Raw genomic sequence first — 23,730 nt, 5'->3', positions numbered from 1 at the left:
TAGCGGGTACATCTCGCACACAGTCTAGCACTTCACATACTGTAGATTGAAGAGTATGTTGCAAGTTTGTCCCTTATAACAATATTTTACAAGTTTTGGTGTCCTTCTCTTTACTCTTTTCAGTGCCCATTGTCTCTTACCTGTATTATTGGTTGTCAGCTTGGTTTAATCGAGGCTTGCCATTTTGATTGTTGGCTGTCCGAGGCCATTCTCAACACTTCAATGAATAAGGGGAACGTACAACACTAGAACAACAGAAATTAGCATAATTAGCATAATCAAGAATACACATGGAAAATGTTCAAAACATTTTTCAAAAAATATGGCCTATACTCTCCTTTTCCTTCGTCTTCTTCTCTTTTCCTTCGTCTTCTTCTCCCCCTTTTCTCCTCCTTCTCTGGAGCCCTAGTGGTAGCAGGTGGTCGGGGTTGCTCCTCAGAGTCACCGTGTCCAGTGATGTCCAGATTTGGTCGACTTTCTTCATCCTTCACAAGTGTTCTCTTGACAGTGGCATTTATTCGTTCACAACTCCTTGACTTATGCCTTGTGGAATTCCAAATTGTGGAAAAACATCAGCAGTTAGGTGTTTGACTGCTTTCTTCTTTAAGTTCAGTTTGGTATTTCTGCAATTGCAACTTCACAGTAGTTAGTCCCCACTTTTTCTGTTCTTCAGTCTCCTTCTTTGTGTGTTGGTAGTAATGTTTGTTTAGGCTCCTCACTGAAGCAAGGGAGGGGCAGCTCAATCTCCAGGCAGCCAGTGCTGGCTTTCACATATCTCTGAGCCTCCTCAGACACTTGTTGCACAGTGCTGTGCACAGTCACATTGAACTGGTCGATGACGTAAATAAACATATCTACAACAGACTCAAAGACAGGGTTCAGCTGTTCCATATCCAGGGTGGACACTCGGTCTGCAATGTCCTTCACAGCAGTCACAACTCATCTGTATGCTGTGTTCACATTGGCCAAAAGACCATCCGGATAGTCAGACTTGATGGAATCGACAAACTCTTGAGTTTTGTCTACAACCGCTTTCAGGGTCTCGCTGATCTTGACCAGCGTAGTATCCAGGCTCTCCATGTTGTTCACGAAGTCCACATTTGGTCAGAGATGCCTTTGCCAGTTATTTCGACATTGTCGATGATTTGACCAAAGGTCATCACATCTCCGATTGGCATGCGCAGCTCCACGGTGCTAAAAGTGTCCACAAAAGCATTGTAGTAGTACTCCATGTTGTCATAGACAACTTGGATGGTGGTGCGAAGAACAGTAGCAATGCTGGTGGTCATATCCTTCAGAACAACAGGCAGGGTGGTCATCTCCTCAGAGCCAGGAAGACAGAACTGGGTCTCCCTGAGCACTTTGATGGCAGCATCCAGAAAAGCTTGGACATTTTTCTGGAACTCAACAATGAAGTTGCGGAAAAAGATGAAGAGCTGGCTGAGCTGGACGTCGTAGTTAATGTCAGTGTTGTAGGCCTCATTGATTCTGGCCACAATAGTGTCTCTCCACTCCAGCACATTGCTTATCAGTAGGTTGTTATCAGTGAAGCTTTACAGAGAGGACAGGACAGCGGGGTACTTGTACTCAAACAGCATAGCTTTGGGGCCTCCATGTTGTAGGCCACCTGAAGAGTCATCCTATCACTGTCTTTGGGAGTGGAACACAGTACCAGGATGTCAACATCAACATCTGTGTTGTCTTTATTCCAGCTTCATGACCTTTGCTTTTCTTTGATGTTTTACTGCTAGTTATTTCTTCAAGAGTTGGATATATTCCCACAGCAGGTTCTCTCAGAAGTTCTTCCTTTAAGATTACCCCTTCTCCTTGTAGTAGTAATCACTTCTTGATTATGTCTTGAATGATGGACTGGTTTTCTCGAGCCTTCTTTGGAATCTGTTTCTTCGTGAAGTGCCTTATTTTCCAGAACTCTATTAATTGGTTTAATGTGATTTAATTGGGACATTGTGATATTTTAGTATTTTGTTAAATTACCTTCTCAGCTGCTGTATAACAATTTGGATATTGCTTTGATTGCATTCAAGACGTAGAGTCTATGATTTTTATAGAATAAGTCACTATTTAATAAACAGTTTAATTTAGATAGCGTGCGAAATCTATCTAGGAGTCAGCATTGCCTTATTATAGTTCTTAATTGATATTATTGATTTTATTTGTTTAATTTTTTATTATTATTATTTTTAATTAACAATCTTAGTATTTTCTTAATTTTATTTATGCATTATTATTTATTTTAGAAATTTAACAAGCTTAATATTTTCTTAATAACAGTTTTATTTCACATTTATTAAGCAATTATCTATATCTTCTAATAACATCTAATGATATCAACTGTTTTCTAAATTCTTATTTATTTAGTCAATTTATTTATATGAATAACACTTTATAAGAACTATACCCCATCTGGCCACAACAAGATACAGTCACTAATAAATGCCATCCAATTTTATCCTAATTTAATCATTTCAACTGTCTTCTCTATTTTGTGTTTCAACATCCCAACTCGAGGTAGAGGCTGAAACAGGAGGATTTAAGGTCATGACCTTAGCGTTCCCTGCCAAACGCAAACACAACAATATAGCCATGACCAATATGGATCCTAAAGTTTAAAAGATAGCAATAAATGCAGCCAAAGTGTAAATAACACTTCCCTTCTTCTTTTAGATCTTTTAATATTTTAGTGATATTTGCTAAATTTGACGGACACTGTTTTAATTTTACAGTGGCAAGATAATTCATGTCCATTCTGGGTGTAACTCATTTGGACAGGTTCGTTTCCTTGTGATCTTATCATGTTGATAAAAATTGCTGCTAGCGTTACATATAGTTTTTTGGGTACCACATTTTTATGTAAACTTGATTAAAAGTTTTGTTTTCTTTTTAGTGTAAAGTTTAACCACTAAGTGTATTTTTTATAAAACTTGCTTTTTTTCTCTCTTCGTGCTCAGCCATAAACACGGAAATGATTAACTTTTTTCTAATCACACTTTACCTGATCAAAGTCTAAACTTGCTACTTATTATTAATTCCAGTGCTTTTTTTCTCTCTTCGTGCTAAGCCATAAACACGGAAATGATTAAATTTGTTTCTAATTACACTTTACCTAATCTAAGTGTAAACTTGCTACTTATTATTAATTCTAGTGCTTTTTTTCTCTCTTCGTGCTAAGCCATAAACACGGAAATAATTACAAATTTTACATAGTATTAAAGTTATAACTTAATTAATTTCACACAACGTCCCAAAAAAAACATCACATTAATTTAGCATTAAACCAATTGACAGAAATTCTATGAAAAAAGGCCTCTGTCGTACCGTCTTTCTGGAGAGCTCGTTTTTGCGATGTCTTTCTCAGGCGTTCTGTGGAGGAGATGATTTGCCTGTGCCTCCAGGATTATCACGTCGGGGTCACCAAACTGTCAGCTTTTCCCGGAGGCACACCGCAAACAAAAGTCCAGTAGGCTCAAGTAGATCCATAAACCAGGTTCTTTATTTTGGCACAGGCATCATTCAAACTGATTCAACATCATGATCTCTTCATCTCCTAATTTTACATCTCCAGAGTGGGCTCTATATACTAGTAGCACACGTCACATTCTCTTAATGATTAGCTTAGAATATACAGACATGTACATGTTATCTGGGTTCAATGAAGACACAGTCAGCGTGCTGATCTGGTCTTTCTTAAGAAACACACGTCTTGCACGTTTTGGTACAAAAATGCACATAGCACTTCCACGTCCATGTATGTTCCAAGTACATTATGACATCATCGTGCCACACTGGCACCCACAAAAACATACAGGTCAAAGTATAATATATCAAGTATAATAATATCATGTTACATGAAACATTAATCTCACACTGCCAAACTGAATTTTTTTTCCCTTTGAGCACTAGAACAGCCACCTCTGTAAAGAACTTGAGAGCCATTTTATTATAATCAGATTTTTTTTCTTTTTTTTCATTTTAACTTTACTTTTTGCTTTTTATAATTGATTTTGTACCAATTAGTAAAGATAAGATATTTCTCAGATATATATATATATATATATATATATATATATATATATATATATATATATATATATATATATATATATATATATATATACCGGTATATATATAAGAGTAATCTGATTCTTGAACATTATTTTGATTAATTTGTATTTTATTATTTATTTATTTATTTATTTTAATAATCCTGTATTATGTGTTGTTAAATGAGACTAGATGTTTCAGCACCACTCAACCACAAATGGCCTGTAGAATAAATAACTGTTTAATCTTGAATCACAAATTTTTAGGTCTGATGATGGCGCTGTGGTGCAATGGAAAGAACATTTAATCTTGAACTAAACTAAAATGTACTAACACCATTGTGAGAGCACCTCAGGACCCCAATCTGCTGTCCATCTCAATTTCAAAGCTACTAACCAGTCCTTTGAAAATAGTGAGGAACAGATCTAAGCTAAAGAAAAGAAATGGTTTGAGAGGGGAGATTAAGAGCCACTTTTTGTTAGGAAAGATGATCCATCTTTGAACAGGAATGGGGGGCTTAGACATCATTTATCTCTCATTTATAACTCCATCCTCAGACCTGAATCTAAACAGAGAAAACAATAGTGATAGCCAGTATGCTAATATGAGTGAAAGCACCCATTAGGGGACTGAACCATGACTCAGGCACAGTCCACACTTAGTGTAGTTCAGTAGACCTAGTTAACAAACAAACTGTAAACAAATAGGCTGTTTTTTAGTGAAGTTAACTTCTCCTCTCAGATTGTAAATTTTTTCCCATTTGACAGAATAGTATTTTTCTTTCGCTTGAACTAAAACGTCCCTGGTTTGAGATCGTAACAGACTCAATAACAAGGAGTAAAGGAAATTGCCTTCACAGTTTGATCTAGTTAATAAAAGATTAAAAAAACAATTTTCCCCCACGCAATCATGACAAATACTCATATTTTGATGGACATCTTGAAGATTGCCTGAATTAGAGTTGTCTGAATGGCTATTGTGATATTACTGGATATTTTTGTGGCGTTTGCTCAAACTCGTGTTTATTTTTAATGAATAAATGATTGTCTTCCAGGGTTGAATTCAACAAATGGTCCTTATCCTTATCCCTGTTATCGATGAATGAAAGTGAATTGAAAGCCTGTGTGCGGGCATCTCCTAGTGTCTTTTGAAAGCCCTGCACAGAGTAATGCTCATGTGTTTTTCATATCTTCTCACTCGTGCTGCAGAATATGTCACTTCTCACATCGGGCTATTGATTTAGGCACACAACAGCTCAATACTCGTCTTTGATAAAGTACCCAATGTGATATTGCAGTGACATGAGGGAGTGATCGAATTACAGGATCAATACTCAAATAAAAAGTTCTTGTAATGACTTTTTTGTCATTTGTAAACTCCTTCAAAGAACTTTAAAAGTGTTTTCAATTTGCAGCCCAATATTGATCTTTGGATATATTTAGTTTAAAAAGCAGGAAGATTTTGTGTTGCTGATATCTGGCATTCTGCTTGGTTAATAATGCAAGTGAAGGCTGCGCTCAGTAAGTACTCAGGCCTAGTCGAAATACCCAATTTTAAGCAGCAGTTGGATAATAATTGTGTAATAATTGGTTTTCATTGTTTGTCCCTGATAAAAAGTGAAAGAGTTTCCAGATTTCATCTTGGGTCGTCCCTGGAGACCTGCGTGTAATGAGGCTGTGTCTCTTTGAATCTGTGTCAGTGTGTTGTGTCTGCTGCAGATTAAACAACATAATCTCCATTCTTGTGCTGATCAGCCAACAGTGTCCCAGCATCACCCGCTCCACTCCACTTATCTCACAAAATTTATTTACATGTTTACGCATCATTTATACTTCACCTGGATATCAACATTATAATACAGTAAACAGTGATTATTGTAACAGTCATCATTCCTGTGTATCTGCTCTTTTTGCTGTAAAAACTATCATTTTTGTAATTTTGATTATAATACAGCCTCATAGCATTATATTTCTTAAGTTGTTTAGTCGTTGAATCGGTCAGTATTGGCGTAGTCAACCATATTTTGGATAATAAGGTTCTACTCTATATGCACAACCACGGAAATGGAGTGAGTTAGCTGAAGTTTTGACAGTAACTGAACAGTCTAATCTGTTTTTTCACTTATGAAGATGCTGTTTACTAGTACTTCTCTGTGTACATAGTTTTGTACGAGATCCTTAGAACTTATGAGAGTTTTTGCCTAAATGCCAACTCCATTTAGCAGAGTAATTGCGTCTTTTGTTGATCACTTTGAATAACGAAATTGGAATACTCAAACTAATGCAACTAATCTTTGGAGTTGCCCTGAAGGATGTATTAAAATAAGTGGTATCTTAATGTTGGTGGACATGTGTGGATGCACTTTTTAGTCGGAGCCAGAGGTGCAGTGCTCTGGGTGAATTTACTTTGGGCCGTGGTCATCGGGTTAATGAATGTCTCGGGCCTATCTGCAGGGGTTTAATTATGAAGTGTGGTGTGTTAAAGGACTTTCGGGACAAAATCTGACTTAAAATACTGTTGATTTTCTTTGAAGGCGTATTACTGGAGCAACTAAACTTCTATTTTTATTTAAATACGTTTTCATGGGGCACATACTGGTTTGATTATTTCACCTACGCTGTTCTAAAATGTGCTTGGAGAATACATAAATTGCCAATGTGGATATCCATGTACCATGTCTTAAATGATGGATGACTGCCTATAATCGTGTGTTGATACGTGTGTCCTGAAATTGCCCTGATCCAGGCTGCTGTTGTGGCCCTGCACAGATCAAAGTGAATTTAAGAGATGTTTCCTTGAGAGCACTTTCCAAATAGGTTTGAGATTGAACGTGTTGGAGCAGGCCTTTAAAGAGAAGCCAGCACAGATAAAAACAGACATCTGAAGGTTGGGCTGATATACAGAAACAGAAGTAAAAGAAAAACGAAGCTGATCAGAGCTTAAATGAACTGTTTATCAGCACAATGTAACACAATTTACTAGTAGTAGTCTTTGTATGAGTAAAGGTATTTAAGGAGTTGTAATAGCAGTAATTATATGGTTATTATTTGATGTAGGAGATTCAAATAAAAACATTCATATTTTTGTTTAGTAGTATAAGGTCTAATAAAAACTATAAAAAGACTAGAAAATAGCTGATTAAAACAGAATTTAAAAAAAGAATAGACATATGCGTTGTTATCTTGTGTGTGCTTGGTGAAATTATATTTTAATATAGCACTTTTCCACCTTCAGAGCACTCGACCATCCTGCAGTGTTTACCAAACTTGAGCCAAAATATCCATTGTAAGTAACATACCATGAGAAATAAACTATTATACTACTATAATTTGTGTTAGTTTGGATTTGTATGAATAATGGTACGTGTTTGTGTTGACTTTACTATTGCTGGGTTAGCTGTAGTTAAATGGCATTTTGCACAACTGATGGCTGCGACACCAGGATGTCCTTTATCATATCCTTTTTCTGGGGCTTTCTCAGGTTGGTTCATGTGTTTTTTTTTTTATATTCAAGAGTTATATAATTGACAGATTTATTATTCATTCATTGTTAATTTCACTTGCAGCAAAAAAAAAAATAAAGGTGACTGCTCAGACACCTGCAAATTGTATGGTAATCGATGTTTTAAAGACTTTTTTTAAAAACTGTAAACCTTGGTTTAATAATTATCATGATAATATTGTTAGCAATAATCACAATTATTTTGGTCAAAATAATTGCGAGTTTAAATTTAAATATCGTGCCATCCCTATTGTACATGTATTTGCCCAAGGACACAACAACACCATTAATCTATGGGAGCTGGAATCACACTGGCAACATGTGGGTTAATGGATCTGACTGTTTATGTCAAGTGTGACTCGAACCACCAACCTTCAGATCAGTAGAGCAACGCTCTACCAACTGAGCTCCTGTTACAGTTACAGTAGCTTGTGGTTCATTTGTGACTCGAGCTTTGTTTGAACCTCAACCAAGACAATTACAGGCACATTCAAGCACATTTTTGATGGAATACCATCATTGAGATCATAAAAAGAGCATCTTACTTTAAGACTTTTATACAGGCACAGCTGCCCTATGGACTCATTCGCTCACATGAAGCCATCTGCTGCGGTGCCCCGTAGCTCTCCATATCGTCCTCTCTGCGTACATTTGTAGGTGTCTTAGGCAAATGAAAGGGGGTTTTGCACAGTCGACCAATCTGCCCACCTGTACTGAACTCACTGAGGTTCCAACTCCAGGCTCTTTTTTAGATGCATTTTATCTGTATTTTGTTGCATTTTTAGCTGCGAGCTGAGATATATTTGGGAGACAACTGCGTCAAACTAGCAAACAAACTCTGTGCGAGTACTCAGTGCCTAGGTTGTGTCAGAAGATGAAATGTGGAGTTGTATTTAGCTCTAAAATATGAACGAGGCTTCGACACTCTTCAAATGGCGTCAAGTAGTAAATGCTTACAGTGATATATAGTTTTGGCCCTGAACAGCTTCTACCTGAGCTCACTTCCATATTGTGTAATGACCATAACCCCCAAGATTTACACAGACGGGAAATTAATGTAATCCTACTCAGAAAAAAAATATTGAGTTGTAACATTTTAGACTGTTGAACTAAAGTTATAATGTTGAAAAACCAACAACACATTTTAGCTGCCAAAACATTCTAAGCGTAATCATTTCTATTGTAATTTCTTCTACATACAGTTTGCATAAATTTGTAATAAAGGCACATAAAGGACAATGCTGCAGCCATGTCCTCGGGTATTCTAATCTACGTAAACACCTCGAGTGGCACTGCTGAGTTGGAGCTTCGATTCTTTAAAAATGACAGCTAACAACAATAAATGTAAATGTGGTATAATATGAGCTGGTATGAGACTGGTGTGAAAATTTTATGTAAATATAAAATCGTCCATTACCTCTTGTGTTACCTGCTGGTCACCTGTGCTCCCACTACATCGTATTACAGGTTAAAAAGTGTGTTTACTATCGCCCTATTTCTTTCTCCATTTTTAGTCACAGAAGAATAGCAGGCAGCTACAAGAAGAGTGACTCACAGTGACTTCTAAAAATATAAACTTTTCTGGAGGCAAATTTGAGGGAAAATAGATGTTCTTTAAGTAATTTCTGCCTTTTCCAAGTGCACACTTTAAATAACTAAGCTTTGTTAATATGAGTGCTTACTGTTATGAAGTGTAGCACTAAGCATTTTTACAGAAGGTAGAAAGTAGAAGAAGACATTACCTCTTTTGTGTCATTTATGTATTTAATCATTTTTGGCTCTGAGTTTTTAATCCGGGTTTTGACAACAAATATATAAGGTGCTCTCCTTTGAGGATACTGAGGTACAGATCTTAGCCAAAGAAAATAAATGATTTGAGAGGGAACTTAAATAGGTAGTTTTTATTAGGAAAAACAATCCATCTTGGGGTCTTTATCCTTGACCTAAATCAAAACAAGGAAAATAGTCATAGCCAGGATGCTAATCGGTGTGAGAGCACCCATTAGGGACCTGAACGATTATGCAAAACATGACTCGGGCACAGTTCACCCTTGATGTGGTTCAGTAGACCTAGCTAAAAAACAGAAACTGTAAACAAATAGGTGTGTTAGTTTCAGTTTAGTTAGCTCCCTCAGATACATATAAGACAGTGTCCATCAGCGATCTGACCAGAATTGAAGAAGCATCTTGGACGAGCTGCGCAACCACTTTACTCTAAAATTTTTGTCCAATTGACAGATTTTGCTATGAATCATAACTGGACGACCGAGAGGTTACACAGACAAGGTGCAGTGTAGGATGTCCACAGATTATCCCAAGTTCTGGTCATTACTTTCCTCTACTATCACTTGTTCCATCTGTTTGTGTTACATAGTGAAAGTCTGAACATAAGCTTGTCTTCTCCCTCTGTTGTCGTCACCTCAGGGGGCAGTAATGGCCATCTGCCCAGGCCAGGTTGCTCTCTGCTGGGCTTGAGTCTGTTTGCAGAGCCTCTCTCTGGAGAAGGGCATGGAGGTTAATCAGGCATAATTATCCACCCCCGGCCAAAATTATGTTAAGTCAGTGATGTCCACGGAGCCATAATTCAGCTACTGCTACCAAAGAAGTTATATTTTCACTAGTTTTAATTTGTTTATTGTCAATTGGAATAAGGAAATGTACCCTTAAACACAAAACAAAGTCACTTCAAAATGTAATAATTTGCTATTGTTCAGTTCTATAATGTTGTTTAAACACATGACTAAGATAATTTTATGTCCTTTACTCAAGTACATGAAGTGTTAAGTTGTTTAGTTATATTTCTACAACATTTTTTATAGGGCAATTTAGCTATTTTAATTTCAGTTGTGATATTATTAGGCCTGTCACTATAAGTACAATTCATCTTATTGTTCACTATATGAAAGCTGGAACAATATATTTTGGGGCTCAATATTTATCGCATAGAATTTCTTTGCAATAATGGGGAGATTTTAGCCATTTTATGTGATATGGTAAGATTTGGGCTGTAGAGGGTTGAATAAATACTTCTATGGCAAATTATTAATACATTCTGCTATTATTATTATTATCGTTTATCACAATATTTCTCTGTAACGATATCATGCTTCAAAATGTGTTATCGTGACAGGCCTAGATATAATAATATTGCATCAATTTTGGCCATGGTTGTGACGCAAAATTGCAGTGTTGTCCCATGCATTTACTGAAGACCCACATTTCCAGTGTCTGTTAAACCATCAGTTCGCCGTCGTAGTATAATCCCATTTCCATTATTAAAGAAAAAAAAATATATATAACCTACTATGCCACTCCCACTTTCTGGATTAAAGCGCATCACAACAAAAGACATACCGATCATCTCTACAAAAGAAGAATGAAAGGTGAGAGCGTGACAGGTGAGGGGCAGGTAAAGAGGAGGTGGTTTGGTTTCATGTTGACAGGAAGTTGGCAGGAGGCAGCGAGAGAAGATGCAAGTGCACAGGCTTTTGTCTTGAAGGTCTCGCTGCTGACTGATAGAATGAGAGCTCTGGTATTCTGTAGTGTCTCCTCCAGGGAACAGGAGCCGGAGGAGGAGCAGCAGTCGTCTCTGTTTACAATCAGGACGGTCACTGGTCATTCATCACAACCCAATCACTTACAATGCCTTGGTACTCTGTTACAGATCCAGTCTGAGCAATTACGCACACAAACTATTTCAGTAAATGGTATGGTATTTTTCTTGGGCTCATTTAGAATCTTTTCAGAATAGGCAGTGTTTATAATGAAAAGATAAAAAAACAAGAAAACACTGAGAAAAGAAAATCATTCCATTTCCTGTCTTATTGTCTGTGTTCCAATTTAATTTAATAGAAGCTCTGTATGGTTATTAAACGGAGGAAAAATACACACGATAGGCTGAAATAGGCTGTATTTCTAAAATTTAAAGTTGTTTTTTTTTTTAGTTTAGTAGTTAGCAATAGATCATAGTCCAAACATAAGGAATTGGTGAGACAATAATAGTGACTGCTGCTATGCTAATCTCAGTCACTTAAAATAGAGTTATAGTTAGAACAGTATTTAACACATTTAATATTCAAACCAGTAATGTGTTGAGTAATTGGTGAATTGCTTTATAAGTAAACAGCTTTGTAAAATATATTAGAGATGAATGGTTCTGATGACCGAGTGGCCAAGTTGAGGTTATCTTTTGACTATAATTATGCCCTGACATTTCCCTTGTGTAACAGGCCGAGCACAGCCTGATAGAGTGCCTGGAGTCAGCGGCGTCACATCACAGTGGGCACAGTGGATCTGACCTGACTGTGTCCATGCGAGGGCCAGTCACAGCTCTGGTTAACCATGCTCCCATGATGCTACTGTTGTGTTCACTAGGGGGTGGTTTACATAAGTGCACTGTGTGTGTGGGACAGTTGGTTTGGTCAGGTCACAGTCTGCTCCAAACAGGTTGCCTGGAAACTAAGTTACAAAGCACAGTTGGTCAGTTAGATTTGCTGAGTACTCAAGGCAAGGCAAGTTTTTTTGTAAAGCACAGTTCATACACAAAGTGATTCAAAGTGCTTTATGGAATAAGAAAGATGCTAAAATCACAAAGCAACAAATCAAAACATAAATCATTACAAATAATTATAAAGTTAACATTAAAATAGAAGAGTGCAGAATAAAAACCTTTCCATCATATGCACAGCTAAACAGAACCGTTTTTAGCCTTGATTTAAATATTGTCAGAGTAGAGGCCTGTCTCACATCTTCAGGAAGACTGTTCCAGGTTTTAGCTGCATAAAACTGAAACACTGATTCTCCATGTTTAGTCCTGACTCTGGGCACCAGCAGGAGGCCGGTCCCTGAAGTCCTCAGAGTGTGAGATGGTTCACTCAATAAGTAGTAGTGTCTCAAATTTAATCCAAAATTGTGTTTTTATGTTTTGTTTCAATTATTCAGACAAATTATACAGTGCCCTATTAAAATTGTTTATTTAGTATCACAACATGCTGCAAATTTACCCATTAACCCAAAGACATAATGGACCAATATTGACCATGACTGAGGGGCATATTTAAACAGTAGTTCTAATTAATCTGACAATATTCACAATTCATCTCACTAATTATACATATCATATCAGATATCATGAGTAGAAATGGTCCACAGTCCCTTTCATTTTTAGACTTAAAAAAGCTTCTGATGTGTCACTTCTCATCAGATCACTGCCCAGTCAAATGTGTAATCACAGCTGAGATGATAACAGGGCACCATGGACTGCTTTAAAACACATGAAATGCAGCTCAAATTGTGAACATAGTCACTTAAAAGCATAGTGAAATGCTTGCACAAATATTTTCAATTAAACACTATAAACGGCACATTCTTGAATCTTGATTGTTCTACAATTAAAATCTGCGTTGCTTAATGACTTTTTTAGCCCCTTCCCTGATTCTGGCTCTGCTCCCGGTGCATTCCTGGGTCAGTCCGTGTTAACAGATGGATGCAGAGGCAGAGGCCAGTATCCAAGATGGCTGCTCAGAATGAACCAGGGCAGAGCCAATACATTATCAGCCCCAGGGCCGCATCTCCATTTAACCTTTACTTTAAAGTGCTATCTGTCACAGCGACCTATACCAGCAAACAGCCTGCATTCTCCACACACGTCGTGAGCCTTAGCCTGGCCTGTGTTGTGACATTTTGAATCACTGTTTGCTCTTTCTCCTGACCAAAGCACTTGTTGTTAGGGTTTGTGGAGCGGACATGGCATTTCCTGCTTCAAAGTTAAAAAGACACAGAAAGTAGTAGCTCCAGCAGAAGTGAAGGTTTCCATTTAAAAAGACATTGTACACACACATACTTGTTTGAGATAAAGGACTTTTACTCCAATCACATGTTTTTGTGATTAAAATGGAGAGTAGGACTGCTAGATTATTGCAAAAAATGTCATTTGTAATGATTATTTGGCTCAATTGAAACCAGGATTATTTCATATTATAAACTTTTACAATGCCATAATTTAGCTGTAAAGAAAGTCCAGACCATATGTGTTTTATTTGTAATGTTTTGTGACACTTTAGTTTCAATGGTTGTGTAGATTACAAATATCCATCTGAGCCAGAACTATTAATTGTACACAGCCTTAGTGGAAATAATTATGCCCCATGGACATATTGGACATAATTATGCCCCATTAATGAAGTTATCAGGTCCTTCAAGTACTCCAACTCCTACCACTGTTTTTACCCATAAGGCTAAAGGTGCACTATGTAACTCTTCTGTCAAAGTTATGCCATGGATTTCCACGCAAGCGAATGATCCCAAGTTACAGGTCAGATCTGTGGGGAGATGATCCCTCTCCTAATAAGAGTATAATCTTTTTCAAAGCACTTTTGAGTAATAAAAACACCCTAATGTAAATACTATAGATAGTTTTATTTTGTGGGAAATTCAGGCAATACAAGAACATTTCCGGGGAAATAAATAGGTGGCAAAACCCTGTAAGAAAATGTATACAGTGCATTTTTCAAACATTCACTTTTTCACATATATAACCAACACACTGTTATTTAGTTGCCTTCCACAATAGCCATAATTTTACTATAAAAAAAACAATATGTACATCGTTCTTTTGTAACGTTTCTATTGTTATATAACTTCCATCAGATAAAATGACACTTGCTGTGACGCTGCTTAAAGTCTTCCCAAAGTCGCAGCTCCAGATTGCCTTTGTTCTGAGGTCAAACGTGTGATTAAACAACAGATGAATGAAATGGCTCTGCAGATTAAAGCTGTCCATTATCACAAGAATGCTCACATTACTTTGATTATAATGTTTCATTCTGACACTCAAAGCTGGGCTATATGTTGATGGCACGCCTTGCCTTCACGATGAGCCCAAATTATGCAAATTACTGTATCTGGCCATTGTGTCCGTCAAGTCATTCAAGCAGAACATGCTGCAGGGCAGATATTAACATCTTATCTACATGGACTTCATGTGTGGGATCCATAGTGAATATCACATCTCTATGCAGTCATGTGAAAATGGTAAATGTGCATAATACACCGACATAAGAGTTAAAATCGTTCCAACCCTCTTTACTATGAGGTGGGAGATATATTGAAAAAAAAGGGCGGATAAAAAATGACATTAAAAAGTAGAGAACAACCAATACGTTTTTTGTTTTTTTTTCTTGGCCGATACAGATTATTTAGAACGCAGAGTTTAGTTTATTACAAAATGACAAAATGTACAGTAAAAACACTAAGCACAATTTAGCAAGCACATTATGTAAATGTAACACCCCTGAAGCAGTCCTTAGCTTTACTAAAAGGAAAATTCTATTCTGTCAACTGGACAAAAGTTTTAGGGTGAATATGGTTTGCCCTCATCCCAGCAGCTTCTGCAGTTCATGTCAGATTGCTGGAGAACACGGTCTTATATCTACCTGAAGGGAGGAGCTAACTACACTGAAACTAACACACCTATTTGTTTACAGTTTCTGTTTTAGCTAGGTTTATTGAACTACACTAAGTTCTGTTCAGACTCCTCTCACACCTTTTAGCATATTTGCTATCACTATTGTTTTCCTTGTTTTGATTTAGGTTATAAATAGGACATAAATGTAGGAGATAAATGATGTCCAAGACCCCCCTTTCCTGTTCAAAGATGGACGGGCTCTCCTAACAAAACCTGACGATTTAACTCTCCTTTTATTTCTTTTCTTGGCTGAGATCTGTACCTCAAAGGAGTAGTTAATGACTTTGAGATGGAGATGTACGGCAGATTGGGGTCCCAAGGTGCTCTCGCGACAGTTTTGGTTCTCGCAAGTCTGATGAGTGGATGTTTTGTCCGTAGCTTATAAATGGGGCCCATAGCAATTAAAATACACCTACCTACCTTAGGTGTTACACCACATGACAATAATTTAGATGAGATTCAAACAGGGCCTGGTACAAAGTCCCAATTTAAAAAATAGGCCTACATTTTTCTTTTTTTAAATAATATATTTTCCAAAGTTTAAAAAAATGTCAATTTGAATTCCTAGAAATCCAACTCTTTTCATAGCTGTGCTCGTGTGATTAGTAAATTATCAGAACTTCATCTTGAGTGAAAACAATATTTAACTATAATTTACAGTTACTTACAATTATTGAAATAATTCACCATTTACTACATTTTGAAGATGTTGCTAAATTGGAATCTCAACCCAGACTTTTACAGTCACATTTGAGCATATTCCTGATGCATTGTTAAAATATTGTCTGAATATTGTTATCAGGTTCAAAAATATGAAAATATAAGAAAGTATAAAAAATGTATATATACCGGTGTAGGGGTGTGTGTGTGTGTGTGGGGGTGTGTGTGTGTGGGGGGGGGGGGGGGGGGTGTATGTATATGTATATATATATATATATATATATATATATATATATATATATATATATATATATATATATATATATATACACACACGAGGGTCATTCAATAAATAAGGTGAATTTTTCGGTATAAGGACTTTTAATATAGTTAGAAGCTTACTTTTTTTTAAAACTTGTTTTTCACATGGATTTAATTTCTTTTGCAGATTTAAAAAAAACTTTGAGAGTTTTGGCGATTAACAAAGATGGCCAACCAAGAAGCATACTCCAGGATTGAACAGCGGCCATTTATCAAATTTTTGGTTGCTGAAGGGTGCAAACCCGTTGAAATTGTTGAAAGCTGTGTATGATGCCACATGTTTCAGCCAAAAAAATGTCTACAAGTGGGCTTCTAACTGTATTAAAAGTCCTTATACCGAAAAAATCACCTTATTTATTGAATGACCTTATTTATTGAATGACCCTCATATATATATATTTATATATATATATATATATATATATATATATATATATATATATATATATATATATATATATATATATATATATATATATAATAGACATAAAACAAACACAACAGACTTCAGTTTTTTAGATATTTACTGAAATGCGGTAGTATGGGTTTACTGCAATATAAGACTTATTTTGATCCTTCTGAAAAACATTATCTGTTTTATCCAACCTTTGATGTTTCTGGCAACATTTTCTCTTCAGTATGATTCATAAACAACCCAAGGAGTCCACTGCCCGTGTGAGGAAGAGCAGCACAATTAATCTAGAGAAGATAAAATATAATAATAATAATAAAAAGTCAGAGCGAGGCTACACTTGTGATACCTGTATGTTTGTCATGATCCGCACCATCCGCTCCACGTTTTACCTCCTGTCCTGCTCCTTCCCTCCCTCACCTGCCGGAGCTGGGCTCAGCTCCTGGCTCCTCCTGCGCGCACCTGCAGCTCATCAGCGCAATTGCCTCCACCTGCTGCGGAGCATAAGAGGAGCTGGGGCCAGACACTTGGCGCGAGATCGTCCGCGTTTCCTCACCCTGTCTGTCCTGTCGTTGTCTGCGGGATCCTACGTGTGCCTTTGCCTCCTATCCTGTCTTGGTCTCCGGCTTGTTTCCCGTCACCTGCCCTGGCTCCCGCTTGCTGGATTATTCCTGCTCGGTCCTTCCTGTCATGCTCCGGCCCTGGATGTCTCCTGCCCGCTCTGGACTACGCCCGTCTGGTCTGCCTCCCGCTACCTACGTCCCGTGTGTGATAAATGAACTGTCTGAACTGTCTTTTGCACTATTGTAAATAAACACCGTAAATCTGCCCCGAGTCTGCACTCTTCGGTCCGCTACACCCACCATTACAACAGTGTTGTTGTATATACCAACATATATGTTGTTCATTCATTCAGGTGTGTGCTTGTTCACAGTGGAGTGTGGCCTCACTGTGTGGGCATTGATTGACAGCTGAGATGGACGCTCGCTGACCTGCTGAGTCACACTGTCTGTTTATTGGATTCCTGACAAAGAGTTTTACTGCTGCAGCAACAAGATCTGCTTTGTATATCACCATGAAGGAGATTTTAGCTTATTTTGTTGAACTGTAGTTTGCTGTATTAGTTCATATGGACATGGCTTTCATAATACCCTTGACAGTAATGTACTTTAGATTAGTATTCAATTCTACTGTTTTCTTCTGGCTATTCAGTTCCAGGGTCACCACAATATTCTATAGCTAATCCAGGCAAAGCTCATCGTGTCCACAGCCTGACTATAGCGCCTCCTTGTATGTAAAGTGTTCTGGTTTGATGCATTGTTTCAGTGACGGGAAAAATACGTATTCTCGTCAAAAAATAAATAAATCATACGAGCAGCTGTTTTTGCTTTTAGTTGGAGCTTTGCCGTGCTTGCACAATTTAAGTTAACTCACTGAAACAGTTGACTGGTCAATAATGAAGAACCTTTGGGACAGAAAAGTCTCGAAGTTCAGACCTAGTTTGATTCTATGTACCCGTTCTATTCCTGGTTTACAACTCGGAACATTTTGGTTTCATTTAGTCATAAAATTTAGCCCTAGCAATGTTCTTATCTGTTTTTTATTTGAACCTGCCAGTTGCAAAATTTTATCATCCTATTAAAGTTGCACAACCTTAGAAATTCTCACATCACCTGGTAACTTTGAAAAATAAGACTTTTTAAAATGTAGTATTCTACTTCTGAGGTCAATGCTTTTAACACTTACTTTGAATTGGAGCTGTAGTAAAGCATTTTGTATTTTTTTTTTTTTTTTATATTACTACTACTATTCTTCACCCAAACAAGACCTGACGGTTACTCTCATTTATTGTTTGCTGTTCTGAGATGCTGTGTTGATCCCACAAACAGGGTGAACTGCTGCCATAAAGGGATCTTCATAAAGATTTAATACGGACGCTGTAAGTGCTGTGCTTAAAAGTCCATTTATATAAATTTGATCAGGAGTGCATTACTCTTCCTCCTCCATAAATAAACTGCACTTAGAATATTCATGCACTCTCCAGCATGTCTTTATGAATAAGCTATATACAACACGCTGTACGACATGAGTTTAAGTGCTATCTAGTTGACGCTGTGGACAAATTTCGTGATGTTACAGACAATTATACCTGTGGCTCCCATGCACTCAGAGCTGCTGGAAGTGAGCTCACGAAAAGTGCTGACAGTGTCGTGCAGCATAAATACAGCAGACGGCTCCACGGCGCTGAGGAGGGAGCAGAGCAAGGCGCACATTTGGTTTCATCATTTTACGCCATTTTTCTGGAAGTCTGATATATTAGGTTCAAGCACACGGATATGTAGGATGTGTGCTTCGTAATAATGTCTATTTTTTTTAAGCAAACTCTGAAGTTCGCACCTTTTCAGGCAACTTTGACAAGTAACTGACACTTTTATTGCCGATGTACCTTTATGTGTGTCTTTATGAGGGAATAAAAAAGGTCATAACGCCATGTTACAAACGGTAGGATATGTGTCTGTTGGTACATTTTTGTATTTAAATTAACCAAACTTGCAAGCTGATTCTGGTCTATAAAAAAAGGATTGGTTGAGAGAGTGTTGAACTTCTTGAAATCAAAGCCTTTGTCACATGTTGACCCATTTTCACCATTTAAGATTTGAATGTCTTTACATGTTGTTTGCATGGGTGCTTACAGTATACACACGTTCTCGGTTGAGTACATCCCTCTCCAGCAGAGAAACACTTGTCTTAATTAAGTCAAAGAGACGTGGAGGAGGCGTTATGATGCTGCCAATTCATTACACTGTGAGAGAGCCTGTGGAGTGGAGGAGACAGCAATGCATTATGGGACTGAGTCAGGCTCCTTAAGCAGCTGCTCCTAATTGGTGCAAAAGCTTAGTCAGTTTTCGCCGACCCAGACAAGCTTTGCTCTCAAGGCTCTCAGGTAGACACTGAATTTAATAAAGCCACCTCAAAGATTAACGGGACTAAGGCCAGACACTTCCACGTCCGCTCTCACATTGAAGTAAACAGAGAGTTTCACAGGTACTTTTCTGATCCTTCCAAACCCTTTATAACCCTTCTGACTTTTCTTGGTGGTAACAGATATTTTATTCTATTTCAGCTGCACACCAGAGTATTTTTCACTTCACACTGTAGCACTGTGTGGATTTTTAAAAATGAGCTTCCTTGACATAAATCTTGTTTCAACATAGAGTCTTCAGTGGTTAAATCTGCAATTTACAGAACAAAAATTAAGTACATTCGCCAATAGATTTAAAAGAAACTGGATAGATTTGGATACAACTGCATACATAGCCTTTCGATGGAGAAGAAATGTTGCTTGCAAGTATTTGTGTATTCTGTGACCACAGGTGCATTGAGCATGGTCAGTTTTGTCTCTGGAATGTTTTTATAATCATTATGTGGATAAACAGATAATATCCTGCTCTAGTAGAACATGAACGTCTTGATAAAACACTGGCCTCATCTCATTTAATGTGTGCCTAAAGTTGTGCATAAACTCCCTCAGTTATTCACGTGTTGGACAAGCTTGTATACCACAGTTGCTCTTGAAGTGTCCCAACTCCACAACTAAATAATATATAAGCTCCCCCGGAGGTGTGGAGGGAGACTGTCCGATGCCGTATGACTATTATTGGTGGTCTGGTCACATCCTCGCCCCTCCTAACACTGCTCCTGTTCTGGTCATATATGTGTGTGCTCCCTCAGGTCTGTGCATTATCTAAATGATTTAATGTACGAGCCACTGCCCCAGTACTCTGCTGTTACCGTGCACCAGGCAGGACACTAACCACTCTCCATGAATACTGAGCACTTCTGATTGCTGAAGCAAGTGTGGAGGCATGTCTTATTCTCAGTATTTATTTTATCCAGAAAATTTCTACCAGGATGCACAGAAATTCCTTTTTATATATTGAAGAGCTATGTTGCTCCTACTGTATGTGAAAATACACCTCGTATTTAATGACAGTAATGAAGTTCACTCACATAAAATGTTTGTTGTTACCATGTATTATAATAATTATTCCCACTTTTAACTGTGTATGTAAAATCACAGTACACTGCAGGCATTTGCACGCCTTCATTTCATGTCACAAATGTAGGACAATTTGTTCTAGGGTTGGGCAAAAAATTGAGTTGGAAAAAAGGCAATTTTTATTTTCCCCACTTTCTTGCAATGGAAATTGCATTAAAAATGCAAGAAAGGCTGCTCACTTCAATCACAGGCAGCAAAGTTTGGCACAGGGCCATGTACAGGGCCTTGCAGCACTGACTGCTTTGAAATCAGTGATGCCAAATTAAATGTTGGTGCTGCGTGTTTAATATAATAGTTTGTTTTATCTCATTGATTAAAGATTTCCACCAATGGGTGGATATCTGAATATAATCTTTTTAGTTTTGACAATTTTCTGTAGTTTGCAGAACATTTTTAGAGGAGAGGGGAAAAAATTGTTTGCTTTAATTTTTATTTCGATTTTAATTTGTGTGCATGCTAACATGTTATAGCCAGCACAAACAGTGCACTTGATAAATGTTTCATACTGCACAAAGAACATGTCTGAAATGACTTTAGGAACAAAGTAGTGTATGTTAGAGCAGGGGATTGCTCCCTCTTTTCTTATTCATTATATTCCTCTTTGTATTGATTTAAGGTAACAGAGCGGAGACTGGGACAAGCGCTGCTGTTTGCACTCCGCTTTTCTGAACAGCGAGGTAAATGAAATATAGTGTGGTGTTGAGAGGGCTTCTGTTTAAACAGGGGAAGTCTGATGAAAAGTAAAGTGATTCATGAGGAACAAAGGCCTGAATACTGACATGGATTTAATAGGATTACAGAGGAGATCAAATGGACGTTTTACTTTTTGGACAAATTATTTTGGGCTGGATGAGAAATATTCTCCAACAACAAACAGCTGTTTAATCAAATGCAAATGAAACTAAATACATTACTAAATAACACCGAGCAGAGATATTCTGAAATGCCTTAAACTCAGTCCCCAACTCACACTGCGCATTATGCAATTGAAAGGCCTATGACCCTTAGGTTGTAATGTACAACATTAAAAGGATTTGTATTTTGTTGGGGGCCCATCATGGACTGCATTCTAAACTGTGTAAACCTGTCAAGGACGTGACTTTATTGTTGCTGCTTACAGTTACAGCAAACACATAAATAGTTGTGCCGTGATGATGAGAAGACGGCTTTACTTACACAGACACATCCTTCAGTGTGAAGGACAGAATGGACAGATTTATAACTCATGTAGAAACACAGAGCTCTGGTCCTGGACTACATTTTATTATACTGTTATTGCTGCAAAAGGCACTTTGTCCTCTCCTGAATAAATCTCAGAAATGTGTTCTTCTGTCTTAGACACCATGTCAACTATTGTTCCACTGATCCAGTTTGAAGTTAAATGCATGTTTGCAGAAGCACAGTCTCCAAAACCTCTTCTGCAGACAGCACAAATTCTTGAGAGGGTGAGTTTGTGACCAAGGCCTGGGAGCTTGTTGCTGGTGATGTGTCCAAGGACAGACCAGTGCTGCTCCGAGCGCACACACAAGCACGCACGCACACGCACGCACGCACACACACGCACGCACCCCCCCCCCCCCCCCCCACACACACACACACACACCCCTACACACACACACACACACCCCGACCTGAGGAGCTGTCAGTCCAGACTAAGTGCTGAATCAGACCCAAAGGAAGGACAAGTCTGAGCCGACAAGATGCATTTTGTTCAAGCATTCAGAACAAAACATGCACAGAGAGTAGGCAATCAAGCTAGGCTGTCTGCCACTGTCTCTCTTTAAGGCCCATGTGATTGGCTGTGTGTCAAACACAGCGTCACACTGCAGTTCAGCGTTGGCCTTTTAGCACACACTTAAAGCCTCACTGGACATAAGAAAACGTCCTTCACGAGCTCTACTCACACACCAGGAAGTCACATAGCCCTCCGCCTTGGACTCAGCACTTCCTTGAATTAGGTGTATTCTCTGAGTAAGCTGAATGCGGTAATAGTTAATAATGGCTATATTACTTCCAAAGAGATGTCTATCAGCAGGGTTGCATTCAGAAGCAGTGAGCAAGCCAAAAGAGTCACAGAAAAACAGTGTCTTAAGCAAAAACATCAACCTTGAAAGAAATGAATATGCAATTTCCTAGAAGAAACATGGGCTTGTATAATATTATTAGCATTGCTTAAAATTCCAGTGCTGTGCATTGTTCTACTTATGACCTGTAGAAGCAATAAGTGCTGATCATAGTATTTATTTATTGCATTCACCACAATTATAAATACAATGGAATAGATAACACTTTACGTTAGGCCGGGCGATATGCTGATAAAAAATGAGTCATGATCTAATTCCTGTGACAATCTGTTATATTGGTCAAATTTTTATACTGTGATGCACTAATTTCCTTGATTCTTAGACACTTTTTCCCGCCCACTCCTGCTATTGGTCAGCCTCTAGTACTCTGAGTGAGTGCCAGGTAGATTTAACCAGTTGCAATGCAGTGTGAAATTTCATAAGAATCTATCTAAAATATTATTACAGATCATTTTTTGTATCGCAATCCATTCTGAACAATAAAAGCTCACATTTGCTATCTTTCCTTCTACCTATACTTAACACCTACAGCATTCCTGACCTCAGCACAGTATGACACACTGCAGCCACCGTGGTATTCACATCGCAGCAGGAGCCAGGCCCACAACCATCCCTGGCATTTTCATTCAACATAGAAAAAAGGCAGTGGAAATGTCAAAGGAGCACGGAGCGACGGGCCTAACCTTTATCTGCTCTGTCTGCAAACAGTGGGACACGGACCACTGCAGCAGCCCAGGCCACAGACGCTTGTTATGTGCTCCATAAAAGAGCCATATGTCGTCTTCCTCTGCAGGGGAGAGGGCAACACCAACCAAGCACAATTAGGGTGCGATGTGTCAAGTGGTGATGGGGAAAGAAAATGGATTTAGTCTAATTGTTTAAATTTTTTATTTTTTTTCATTGGGAGGAAAGTTGCATAAGGCTTGGAGATATGAAGATTCAGAATCAGAATAGGTTTTATTGGTGAACAAATCTCACAAATTAGGAACTTGCTTTGGCAGTATGGTGCAACAAAAATTGAAGAAAACAAATAAATGTGGTTTTAATTATAATTTTCCTGAACATAAACAATACAGATGTACTGTACTCATGTCACATAAAAATACCGAAGCTGAGAGAACAGAATCTCATTTTCAAACAACATTTGATTATAGCACATCCCTAC

The 23,730-nt window shown here is 37.9% G+C and overlaps 1 protein-coding gene across 3 annotated transcripts in view; it reads left to right on the top strand.

Moving 5' to 3' along the window:
- LOC117371878 (polypeptide N-acetylgalactosaminyltransferase 18-like) overlaps positions 1-23,730 on the top strand; it is a 123,377-nt gene that overhangs the window by 28,062 nt on the left and 71,585 nt on the right. For 2 of the 3 annotated variants that reach the window (XM_055222582.1, XM_055222581.1), the window contains exon 3: positions 11,021-11,053. The exons of the other annotated variant lie outside the window; for it this stretch is intronic. In XM_055222582.1, coding sequence (XP_055078557.1) covers positions 11,021-11,053 — 33 coding nt within the window. The remainder of the gene's footprint in view (positions 1-11,020; positions 11,054-23,730) is intronic. 3 annotated transcript variants of the gene reach the window in all.

Source organism: Periophthalmus magnuspinnatus, chromosome 6, assembly GCF_009829125.3.
Source record: "Periophthalmus magnuspinnatus isolate fPerMag1 chromosome 6, fPerMag1.2.pri, whole genome shotgun sequence".
Taxonomy (NCBI): domain Eukaryota; kingdom Metazoa; phylum Chordata; class Actinopteri; order Gobiiformes; family Gobiidae; genus Periophthalmus; species Periophthalmus magnuspinnatus.
Note: the sequence above shows the minus strand (reverse complement) of the source record. Positions and strands in the feature narration are given on the sequence as shown.